Raw genomic sequence first — 11139 nt, 5'->3', positions numbered from 1 at the left:
ATCAACGCTTTTTTTTTTTTTTTGCTGATTTACCTGTTTTTGAGTTAAAGAGCTAGTGGAATGTCAGGATCAACTATGATTCTCGATTTAACATAGCTGGTTGACTTTAAGACAACAGACATCAGTTATACACAAAGCCCAGGACAATACGTTGAATGATATGTTAATGGCCATTACTTTATATCACGGGTTTAGAAAAAAAAATGGAACCAATTAAAGAGGAACAAAAAGGCAAGTCAATAAAACATAAAATTCAAACCAGATTAAACTGTCACTTCAATAGATATGCACACTGGTGAAGAATTGAAAAAAGGCATAAACAAGAAAACTGAGATCATAAATCGACCTGCCTTGCTAGCCGAATCCCATTCAGCCACCTTCACCACCAGAGCCCCCCTACAAACCTCAACATGGATTCAAATTGGTCACCAACTATAACCTTATATTCCGATCCTTTACAACATCTTGTACCCGAAAATCCTTCAGAACAAAACCCGTCTACCCCGAAAACACCACCAACCCCATCACACCATTTTCATCTACTCAGAACCCTCATTTTCAAGACTCTCTGCAAACAACCCACACAACAAAAATCCATGCCCTGAACAGCTAAACCCATTCGGCCTCCACTTTCCCTAGCCACCACCAAATCCCAACACCATTTTCATCAGCAACCTCAAAACAGGCCACCAACAAAAAAAAAAAAAACAAAAAAAAATACCCTAGACCCATCCCAACAGAAACCAAACACCAAAAAAAAAGAAAAAAGAACAACATTTTCCTCGCGGAGGAAACTGCATTAACAAAAAAAAAAAAAAAACCACAAAATATTTGCATAATAAAATAAGGAGAGTTTTCATTTTTTTAATTTTATTTTAGGAGATTCTAGGGAGATTTGGGAGTTGGTTTTTGGCGAGGAGAAAAGTTTCGGTTTAGGGAAAGACATAGTCTGGGATGGTAGCTGTCGAAGTAACGGAGGGTGGAGATTTTTTGGTTCACCCGTGGCTGTTTAGCTTAAATTTGGGAATTTTGAGGGGTTTTTCAAGAAATCTAGGTAGGAAAAAGGAAAAAGGAAAAAGAAGGAGGAGAGGGACTTTTTGGTGTTTTTGGGGAATTTTTCGGTGACGTTAACCGACGGTGAAGGGCGGCGTGGGCCAGACAGCACGGCGATGCGACACTAGATTTTGGGCTATGGCAGAAGGCTTTGGGTGTTTTTTCGGTTGTCTAATTTATTTATTTTTTTTTTTTTAAGAAAGAGGGGTTAAAATGAAGTAGGAAAAAAAACGAATTTTTATAGTTAAAAAATAAAAAGTAAAAACAATGTTTATTTTGGAGATTATGAGACCCCCTCTTGACCTGACCCGACCCGACGATTCATGTACCTAACCCGTAACTCGTGTCAGTAACTACATCAAACTAATCCAGACCGCCACTAAAGAATCGGTCTAAACCGAAAGGAATTGATCCAAGCCAAATAAAACCGTCCTGAATCACGTTAAACTGACTTAGATTGCCTGCAGATTGTTGACCGGCGTGACAGGTTGATTTTTTGTAAAATTTTTTTATTTTTATTGTTTTTTATTTTTAAATTATTTAAGTTATTTATTAATGTATATTTATATTTAAAATACCTGAATAAATGTATTTTTCCAGAAATAGGAAAATCAGTATTTAAAAAATTAGTAAATTAAAAAAAATGTGTATGAAAAATATAAATAATGTAAATAATAATAAATATAATAAAATAAATATAAAAATAAATAAGTAAAAATAATAAATAATAAAATAATAATAATAACCATGAAAATCTCCTAGGATGGAATATTAAAAAAGTTTGAGAAGTAATTTTTTAAAATCTCTAAGTGAATATACTTTTCTAAATATACTATCAAAGTAATGGAGTATTTAGAAAAATATTCAATATAAAAGATTTTTTATAAATTTATTTTTCTAAAAAATATATAACTTAATGATGATAAAAGAAAAAAATGATGAAAAGGAAAAATTACTCTTTTTAGTAATAAGATTAATCTAATGATACATGAATATTACTTGTGATGATTAATCATTTGTGTTTTCAAATAATAATAAGAATAATAAATAATAAATAAAGTTAAAATAAAATAACAATAACAATAAATAAGAGAAGAAACAAAATGAAATTTTAAAAAAAATGAGATTCTAAAGAAGTTCGAATAGAGATTTCTAACAAATCTCTATGTAAGAAATATTTTTTTTAAAATATCGTCAAAATATTAGGATATTTAAAAAAAATTTCAATAAAAAGATTTTTGTTTTTACTTTATTTCCTTAAAAAAATTAATAATAATGATAATGAAACAATTAGATAATTAAAATAAAATAAGTAATGATGAAGATATAACATAAAAATAAATAAGATGATTAAAAATTTTTGCACGCATATCATACTTCAACTGCATCTCATGCCATAATCTCGAAAGTAATGCAAATTTTCAATAATAGGATTTTAGAGGAGTTCGAGTAGTGATTATCAAGAAATTTCTAGATAAGAAATTTTTTTTAAAATTATTGTAAAAGTATTTGGATATTTAGGACAATTTTTAATAAAAAAATTTTGTTTACTTTTTCTCATTAAAAAAGTGAACTTTTATACAATGCAGTAATTTTATAAATTAATTCATGTGCATCATCTTTCATTCATACATATCAATTCTAAAAATAAATGAAATCTCTGAATATGAGATCTTAAAAAAATCTGAATAGTGATTATTTAAAAATTTCTTAGTAAAAAAATTTATTTAAAGTGTCACCAATATACTAGAGCATTTATAATAATTTTCGATAAAAATTTCTTATTTGCCTTTAATAAAGAAAATAAGAAATGTTTTATAAAAAAGGAAAATATTACTTAGGTTAAATTTTAAGTATTATTTTATGTATTTTAAAGATAAATATGGGCCGCCAAATATGGAACTCTTAAAAATCGTTAGGTGAGAAAGTTCATTTTAATATTACCAAAGTATTGAAAATATTTTTAGGGATTTGTCAATATGCAAGGTTCTTATTTATTTTTCAAGTACACAATTAAAAAAATAAAAAAAAAATTTATTGCAATAAGAGAAATTATGAAAATTATTTTTAAATATCAAAATTAAGATCTTTTTACTAAAATTAAAATATAACACATAGTTAAATGGTACTGTTTTTAAAACGAGAGCTATGAGAATACTAAATTTTTCCTGCGTGTAACCACACTCTCGAATCCATCTTCGATTTCAAAGACCAAAATTATCTTTTTAATAAAATTTAAACTAGTTTTAGGGTTTTATTAAAAAAATAAATTTTTTAAGTAACTAATTACACCTAACAAAAAAAAAATGATGGTGAGTCTTATTGTTTTTTAAATATTTAAAATTTTTGTCTAGCGATCCCAAAACTATTATGACATTTGTTATATGAGTGGCTAATAAGTATGTTTCATACCTTACAGTTTTTTTTTTTTTTATAGAATAATGGATTCTTATTTTATAAATTATTTATTTAATAAAATTAAAATTATTGTTTTTTAAAATAATCTTATTATTAACAATAAGATTATTTTGAGTGTTTTATTTTTGGAGATTTTTTTTTCTATGCAATAAAAAGCAAAGTGACTTAAGATTATCAATAACTTATAATAGTACATTAAACATGATATCCGTTATTAGAATCATGATAATTTTCAAAATACTATTAATTGTTATTATTTAATTAAAACTTCTTTTATAAATGTAATCTTTTTTAAAAAATAAAAGTGACCTCACGCATAACGGTAGCAACATGCTAGTTTGAAAATTATTTTGAAACCTTGCACAATTAATAGAAGCATTGAGATTTTTCTTTCTTTTTTTCTTTTTCTATAGACTTAATAGATTAGACAATCATAATCAACCTTTGTCGCATCCTCTATTTATCCCACCTGCTTAAACTTCCATTTAATGAATTCTAACAAGGGTAAAATGCAGTTAAACTCTTTTTGTTTTTAAATTTTGTTCACATAATGCCCTGTAATTTTTTTTTTAATTTGTATTTTAAGGTAAATTACTTTTGTTGCCATAAAGAATTATACTGTTAAATTTTTAAAAATCATTAAAACATGGGGCTGGGTGGAGGGAAAAACTCAAAACCGAGACTTCAATGTACCCCTTTAACACTCTTTGACCGCTAAGCCAGAAGGCAGGGGACTACTAAAATATCTTTAAGTGTGAACAAATAAAATATTTTTGGAACTGAGGTTATTTTGGTAATTTTAACATATAAATTATCATGTAACCTCCTAAGAATAGAACTTAATAATGTGATACTAAATGATAAGGAGGCTTTATGAGAATGTAGAGATCTTGATTTCGAGTCAAGATCTCCTTTCTCTTTCCTCTTAATAAAAACTATGTACTACCCCGAACCAAAAAAAAAAAAAAAATCACAAAATACTACGTGAGACAAGTTAAAACCGTTATAGATGAAAGTGTGAGTAACATTTCAATAATTGAGATAAGAGATGCGTTAAATAGTCAGAACTTGAAACCTGAAAGTGGAGAGAAAAAAATATTATCCTTTATTTATTTATGATGAAAATATCCATTAAGTCCTTTACTAACTATAAACTTATATACTTTTTTATTTTATTTTATTTTTTAAATGACTATTAGATATAAAAAAGTGGTTAGCTTAGTTAATATCTTAGGCAATAATTTATGGAAGAATGCTAAGTTATAAATAAAATTAAACAACTTATTTGTTTTTCAAAATCGTTAATTTTTTGGTATATATTTTCAAAATTATTTGAAATTATTAAACTCACATGAAGCATGAGCAAATGTTGCTAGTATGTTTTAATAGCCCATAAGATAGTGATTAATAATTGTTTTTACTCTCTTCATTTCAAATTGAATATACATCTTTGGAATTTTCAAAATAATTTTCACTTTTCAGAGTGAAAAACACTTCTTTAACGCTATGTACTCCCTCCTGTACCATTATGTTGTTAGTTTTTAGTAAAACGAATTTAACTTTGACACTTATTTTTAATAAAATTTATAAAATTAAAAGAATAAAAATAAGATTTTTAAATTTTGAATCTTAAAATTTTTGAAGACATTTTTTGAAAATTTAGTTTAATATAATATTTTTAAAAATTAATAGTCAAAGTTGAATTCATTTAATTAAAAAAATCATACATGAATAAATTAGATGAGACTGAAAGTATCAGAGATTTCTCAAATTTTAAAACTTTAAAGATAATAGTTGTAAAGTAAAGATTAAGCAATAATCAATTTGAAAGAAAGGAATTACTATAAGTTTTCCATCCAAACACCATACTGAAAAAACAAAACTAACAATTACAACATTTCGACTTAAAGATACTAACATACAATAGCAACTTCAACATTTCAACTTAAAGATATTTACATACACTAACGACTCGGCCCTGGGTAAGTAATCTAAAAACCAAAGTAAAAACAAAACAATGACAACTTCAATCTAATTTCATGTCTACATACATACATACATACATCATACATCATACATGTATACACATACATACTTCATATATTGAAGACACACAATCACAATACTGAAATCTAATTAAGAGAGTGAAGGGAAAATACTAAAATCGATTTTTTTTTTGTTGGAAGGGGGGGGGGGGGGTGCTGGGGCGGGTTGAAGTTATTTCCGAAATGCCAACACGGTTTGGATCAAAGTGAGCACAACCACCATAAAAGCAGCGACGGTTCCAGTTCCTCTCCAAAGATTGGTGAAATACACACGCTTTAGAGTTCCTAGATTATTCTTACAGAATCTTATTATTTGGTGCTTCAGATCATTTTCGTACTCGTTTAGTTTAATCGCTGTTTCCTGATACGAAAGAGGAGCCTCGCCAACTCCCTGCATGAGTTTCTTAATCATACCAGCCATCATTTTGCTGGGATTTATTCTGCTAACGAGAATTCCCTCATTTTTGCCTTCTCTGCTTAAAATCTTCTTGCTCATTAACAAATCTACATCTTTGTCAGTTTCAATGAGATAATTCATTAGTTCTATGTAAGCACAAACATAGGCTTCACCTGGACAGTGGCACATCTCGAAGGCCATGACATTGCGAATATAAGCTTCAGTGTTGGAGTGCACCGTGACTTTGGGGATTTTAAGCTCTCTCTCTTCAAATTTTATGTCAAGCAAGCATGCGCTTTGCTCATGTGGAGTAAACTCAACACCAACTTCACTCAACTTTGTCGCACTATGCACCTCTTCCAACGGAGAGGTCTGAATTTTTCCTTCTTGGGGCATCGATGGATCTGGTTTTGGGCAGAAGTTTTTGACCCAACAGGATCTTTGCAAAGCGGTGAAGTGTTGGTTATCCATACACTGGAACTGTACATCCCATTCAATATCAAAGTAAAAGCAAGCATGTTGAAGAAAGGTACGAGCAGAGGCATGGGAAGCGCAGGCTTCTTGATATGAATTATACAGTTCTTCAAGGACAAACAAAGGGATCTGATTTTCAAGTAACATCAAGTCCCTCCGAAGACCAGATGGCCACGTTCCATCTAAGAAGAAGTCTTTAATTCCCGAGTTTTTTTCCTTATACTTTTCATTGTTCCTCAAGAAGAGCTCCACGATAAAGAGTGCATCATAAAATATCATCCGTACAAACCTTTTGTTTTCTTTTGTTTTTGTTTTTTTATTGTGTTTAGTGAAGCTCCAAAATTCGTCAATGATGGATGATGCTTGATAACAGTTGCGAATTTTTTTTTCGTTGTTTTCAATGAATCTCCAAAATTCGTCCAAAGTCTCTGGCGAAATCCTTTCACAAAATTTCTCTTGATAAACCAATTTATACTTGGCCATTTTAGCCAAATGTTTTTTCCTGTAATGAAGAGGACCTATTGAAATTAATTGAGGAGTATAGGCTTTTTCGTTTCCTTGACGAATGTTCTTGGGGACCTCGTAAATAGACCCTTCCTCGAACCCATGCTCCAAATCATCATCTCCCAAGTCTGCTGAATCTTTCTCGTTCCAACTTTCAGGGGCGCCTATAACGTCTAATGGGTCCCACACCGGTGGCATTTGTTCGAACTCCTATTCATGTAAACAAAAAATGAACACTGACTAGTTAGCAACAGAACCAAATCCTGATTTTTCTCATTTTCTCTCCTTGCTGCTAATTTAAATTATTGTTTTTCTCCTTAATTTGAACTCTATTCAAACGAAATTCATCCCTGCTAAAGCTAAATACGTTTCAAATTTAGTCGAATTTGTAATATTTGGCTCTTCGCCAGCATTCGGACAACCACAAAAATTATATTACTGCTATTAGAAACTTAAAATATTAAGGCATGGTAAATTTGGAAAAGAAAAAGTACTATTTATGTTTAATATTAAATGTTTGTTTGTTTCTATGTGAGTCATTAATATTTTTTTAATCTACATAATAAATAAACCTAATTATTCAATATAAAATGAAAGGAGCAAAAAGAAAGCACTTTCATATCGGTCGGTCATTTCTTTCCCTAGTGATGAAGCGTTAAAACCACAAAGTTTAAAAGTTGTATAGTTTAATTTAGTTTATTTATATAATCAATTTTTAAAAAATAATATCAAATAAATTTAAATTTTATAATTTAATACTTACAACTGATACCCCTAAAGATGATAAAAAAATAAGATACCTGCTAATTTTGGGTACCCATTCTCAAACTTGATAAATATTTGATTTTTTTTTTTTTTTTTATATTTGCTATTTGAACTTTACCCATGTAATATACAGAATATCCATTAACCACCTAAGCCCGTTAAATATTCATTTATAAAGTAAAATTTTGACTTTCAAATTCAATTTAAAATTGATTTTAAAAAATATTATTAAAAGATTAAATTAATAAATAAAAATTAACTTATAAAAATTAAATTAAAGTTAAAAATTATAATTACAACACTTAGTGAATTAATTTAGTTAGGCATTACATTAATAATAAATAATTTATAAATATATAATATTAATAATAAATAATTTATAAAATATATAATATTAATAATAAATAATTTATAAAATATATAATATTAAAAAATTATTATTTATAATTGGGTTCAAGTAGTGGATACTCTACGAATACTATTCGAATTCTACTAGAACCCTAGTAATAATTTTACTATCTGAATACTATTTGAACCTGATTATAAAATACCTTAATCCTACTTAATTAGATCGGATAATACAAAATATTCGTTTATAGGGTATCCATTATCATATCCTTGCCTTTATCATTCTCAAACTCCAGACTTCCTGTAAAAAAAAGTTTAAAAGCCTCTAACAGGTAACTTGCTTTTTCGCTGCATACAGGCAACGACCAAAATTATAATATTAAATACCATGATTTTTAAAATTTGTGGTATTTTGACGGTTTTAAAAATCACTTGTTAATCTTTATATTTCTCTAAAGCTATAATATTCTGATACTTCAATTAGGCCATCCGTGTGGGAGTTTAATTCAATTTTATATTATATTTATTTAGTTATATTTTGGTTTTTTAATTAATTAATTAATTTAACTACTTAATAATTTTTTATATATGAATGTAATAATTTATTATAATTATAACTGCTAAAAAAAAGAAGTTAAGTGAAAATGTCAAATGATGTATGGCATGTAAAGAAGGAATGATGAAAATTTTATATAATTATCATAAATTTTATAAATATATTTTTTATTTTCAAAATGAGTTTTAAAATTATAAACTTATAATTATAAATTTTCACTTCATCCATTTTGTACATGTCAATTGGTGTCACATATGAGATACATGGCACCAATTACTACTTAATATTTGCAATCAAGAGTTTATAAATTGGAAAAACCATAACACATGTAAATTTTAACTATTTTTTTACTTATGAAATAAAATTCATTTAATGAAAGTAAATTTTTTTGTTTATAAATTTTATAAATCTTACTAATATTTATACTAAAAATATTTAAAATGATAATTTAAAAAATATAACGCTGACATATGTGCTTTTATATAAATTATAGATTGTATATATTTTACTTTGTCTCAAAATTTTGAATTTTTTAACAAAAGAATTTTAAATCTAAAGAGAATAAAAAAGTGATTTTGTCAAACAAAAATATGGACCGGTAGAAAGAATTGATGTTGCTTTGAACTATTAGCTAGCATAACCGGTTAATCAAGTTGTCAAATGTATAATAAATTTGACATTTCAAAATTGAAATTTATTTAATTTTAAAAATTAATTTAAAATTTTCTCATTGCCTCTGCTCCAAAACCTCATTAGTCTTACCATCTTACTTTAAACATGTTTGACATAATAATAAATGAATATTACTCTTAATTTATTTTTGAGTCAACCATGCAAAAAAGCATATTCGAAAAAATGTTTGGAAAAAGAAAGGATATTGGGCCGCGTTGAAAGCTTTTTCATTATCGAGATCTATTTTTACGGGTAATTCAAAATTTTTTTTGTACGATAAATAATTTTTTTTTAATCTGAATTGGTTTAACTCGAATAAGATACAAAAGTTTTCTTTTTTGATCTTTAAAATTTATGTTTTACCTTATTAGTTATTATCAACCTCAACCTATACGTAGGGTGCCGTAGTCTGCCAAAGGAGTAGATTATTAGGCTTTCCACTCTACGTCTATCTAGGCCTTCGGTTTCAGTAGATTTTTTTTGGGTTAAATACACATTTCACCAGTAAATTATATTATTTGAACTCTTTTTAAATTGAAATTTTAAAAAATATATATGTTTTAGTATTTTTATTTTTGAAATAAAAAGTTTAAAAAAATTTAGGAAATAATGTGAAAAAATTAAAAATAATAAAAAAAAGTAGACGGAGAACTTGCGGACTGAGAGGGAAAGGGGGAATGAAAGAGGGAGAGAAGGGAGGGGAAGGGGGAGGACAGACAACCACTGATCTGGTAGGCCCGAAGCAAATCAACGGCGAATCTGCAGTCTGGCCGGCCGCCCTCACATGCACATCACCAGTTCTAAGGATGCTAATAAGAAGAGAAAAAAAGACTGTGGGAAGAGGAGGAGGAGGAGGAGGATAGAATTAGCTTATTAACTTTCCATTTTTTCTTACGTAAAAGGAAGAACGCTAAGATTTCGACTCAAACCTCATCTCCCAGTACCACTTGAGCTAAGTCAAAGTGACGTATCAAGTTTCAGACAAAATTTGGTGTCAAAGTTTATTCTCGAATTAAAAAGGCCACCTTCTAAATAACATGAAATATGATAGTATTTTGGCAACACTATGTACAGTGATTATAAAGAGACTTAAAAAACTTACAGGAAAACAAATGGCCTTTAGCTTCCAAGGCTAGATTGAAGTACGGTCCAGGGCTAGAATTTGCCGCAGCCTAGAATTGCAAATAGAGAGATGGAAGGGAAGACTAGTTCACGGACGAGAAAAATGAAGTTTGTTGAAGTTGGAAAAAGGAAGAGCACCTGCATTAATTTATACTAGAAAGGGGCACGGCCTTGTTACATGTAGATCTAATAATTTGATTATTTGTATTACGTAAAATGATAAAAATTCATATATTTGGTATGATGCTATAAAAAATTGCGTAACAATTCATGCTGTTATTTTTTTAATAAAAATATATAAAAATGTCCACGTAATATCTCATTTGAATCTTTTCCTTCTTTTCTCTTTGTATTAACTTTTTTTACCATGTGGCACCCCACAATTTGTATTGACACGTTGAGACATCCATACCTCTATTAACATTTTTTTAAAAAATTAATTTATTGATTACATTTGTTGTTAATTATCTGATAAAAAAACAAAATATGATGTCACTTTTACACATACGTTATTTTAAAAATATTTATCTAATTAAAAAGGCAGAAGAACCAAGAGGAAGAAAAAAAATTTTAAGCAAAAAATTTAAAAAGTAAAAAGTTGAGTTGCGACATAACATTTGTAATGATGAATTTTATTTTTATAAAACTTACATTATAGATTATATTTTTTATTTTAATTTACTTTTTTCTTTTTCATATTTAATATTTTTTATATTTTATTTTTTTCAAAGTTAATTTGATACTATTGATTAAAAAGATCATTTTCTTTATGCCATAAAACTAAA

At 27.8% G+C, this 11139-nt stretch overlaps 1 protein-coding gene across 1 annotated transcript; it reads right to left on the bottom strand.

The window, feature by feature from the left end:
• Nucleotides 1–5326: 5326 nt before the first annotated feature.
• LOC149518126 (UPF0481 protein At3g47200-like) lies at nt 5327–10475 on the bottom strand. The gene is made up of 2 exons (XM_089763783.1): nt 10335–10475; nt 5327–7101 (listed from the first exon to the last, which is right to left on the bottom strand). Exon 2 carries the CDS (start codon nt 7087–7089, stop codon nt 5689–5691), a length of 1401 nt encoding a protein of 466 aa, XP_089619909.1. The 5' UTR covers nt 7090–7101; nt 10335–10475; the 3' UTR covers nt 5327–5688.
• Nucleotides 10476–11139: the final 664 nt, after the last annotated feature.

The sequence above is a fragment of the Durio zibethinus genome, chromosome 7, assembly GCF_047325235.1.
Source record: "Durio zibethinus cultivar Kanyao isolate XHJ-2024 chromosome 7, ASM4732523v1, whole genome shotgun sequence".
Taxonomy (NCBI): Eukaryota; Viridiplantae; Streptophyta; class Magnoliopsida; order Malvales; family Malvaceae; genus Durio; species Durio zibethinus.
The sequence above is the reverse complement of the archived record's forward strand: the minus strand, read 5'-3'. Positions and strand labels throughout refer to the sequence as shown.

Bases quoted from the DNA above. Each gene is read 5' to 3' on its own strand.
- LOC149518126 (XM_089763783.1), bottom strand. From the start codon at position 7,089: ATGCCACCGGTGTGGGACCCATTAGACGTTATAGGCGCCCCTGAAAGT.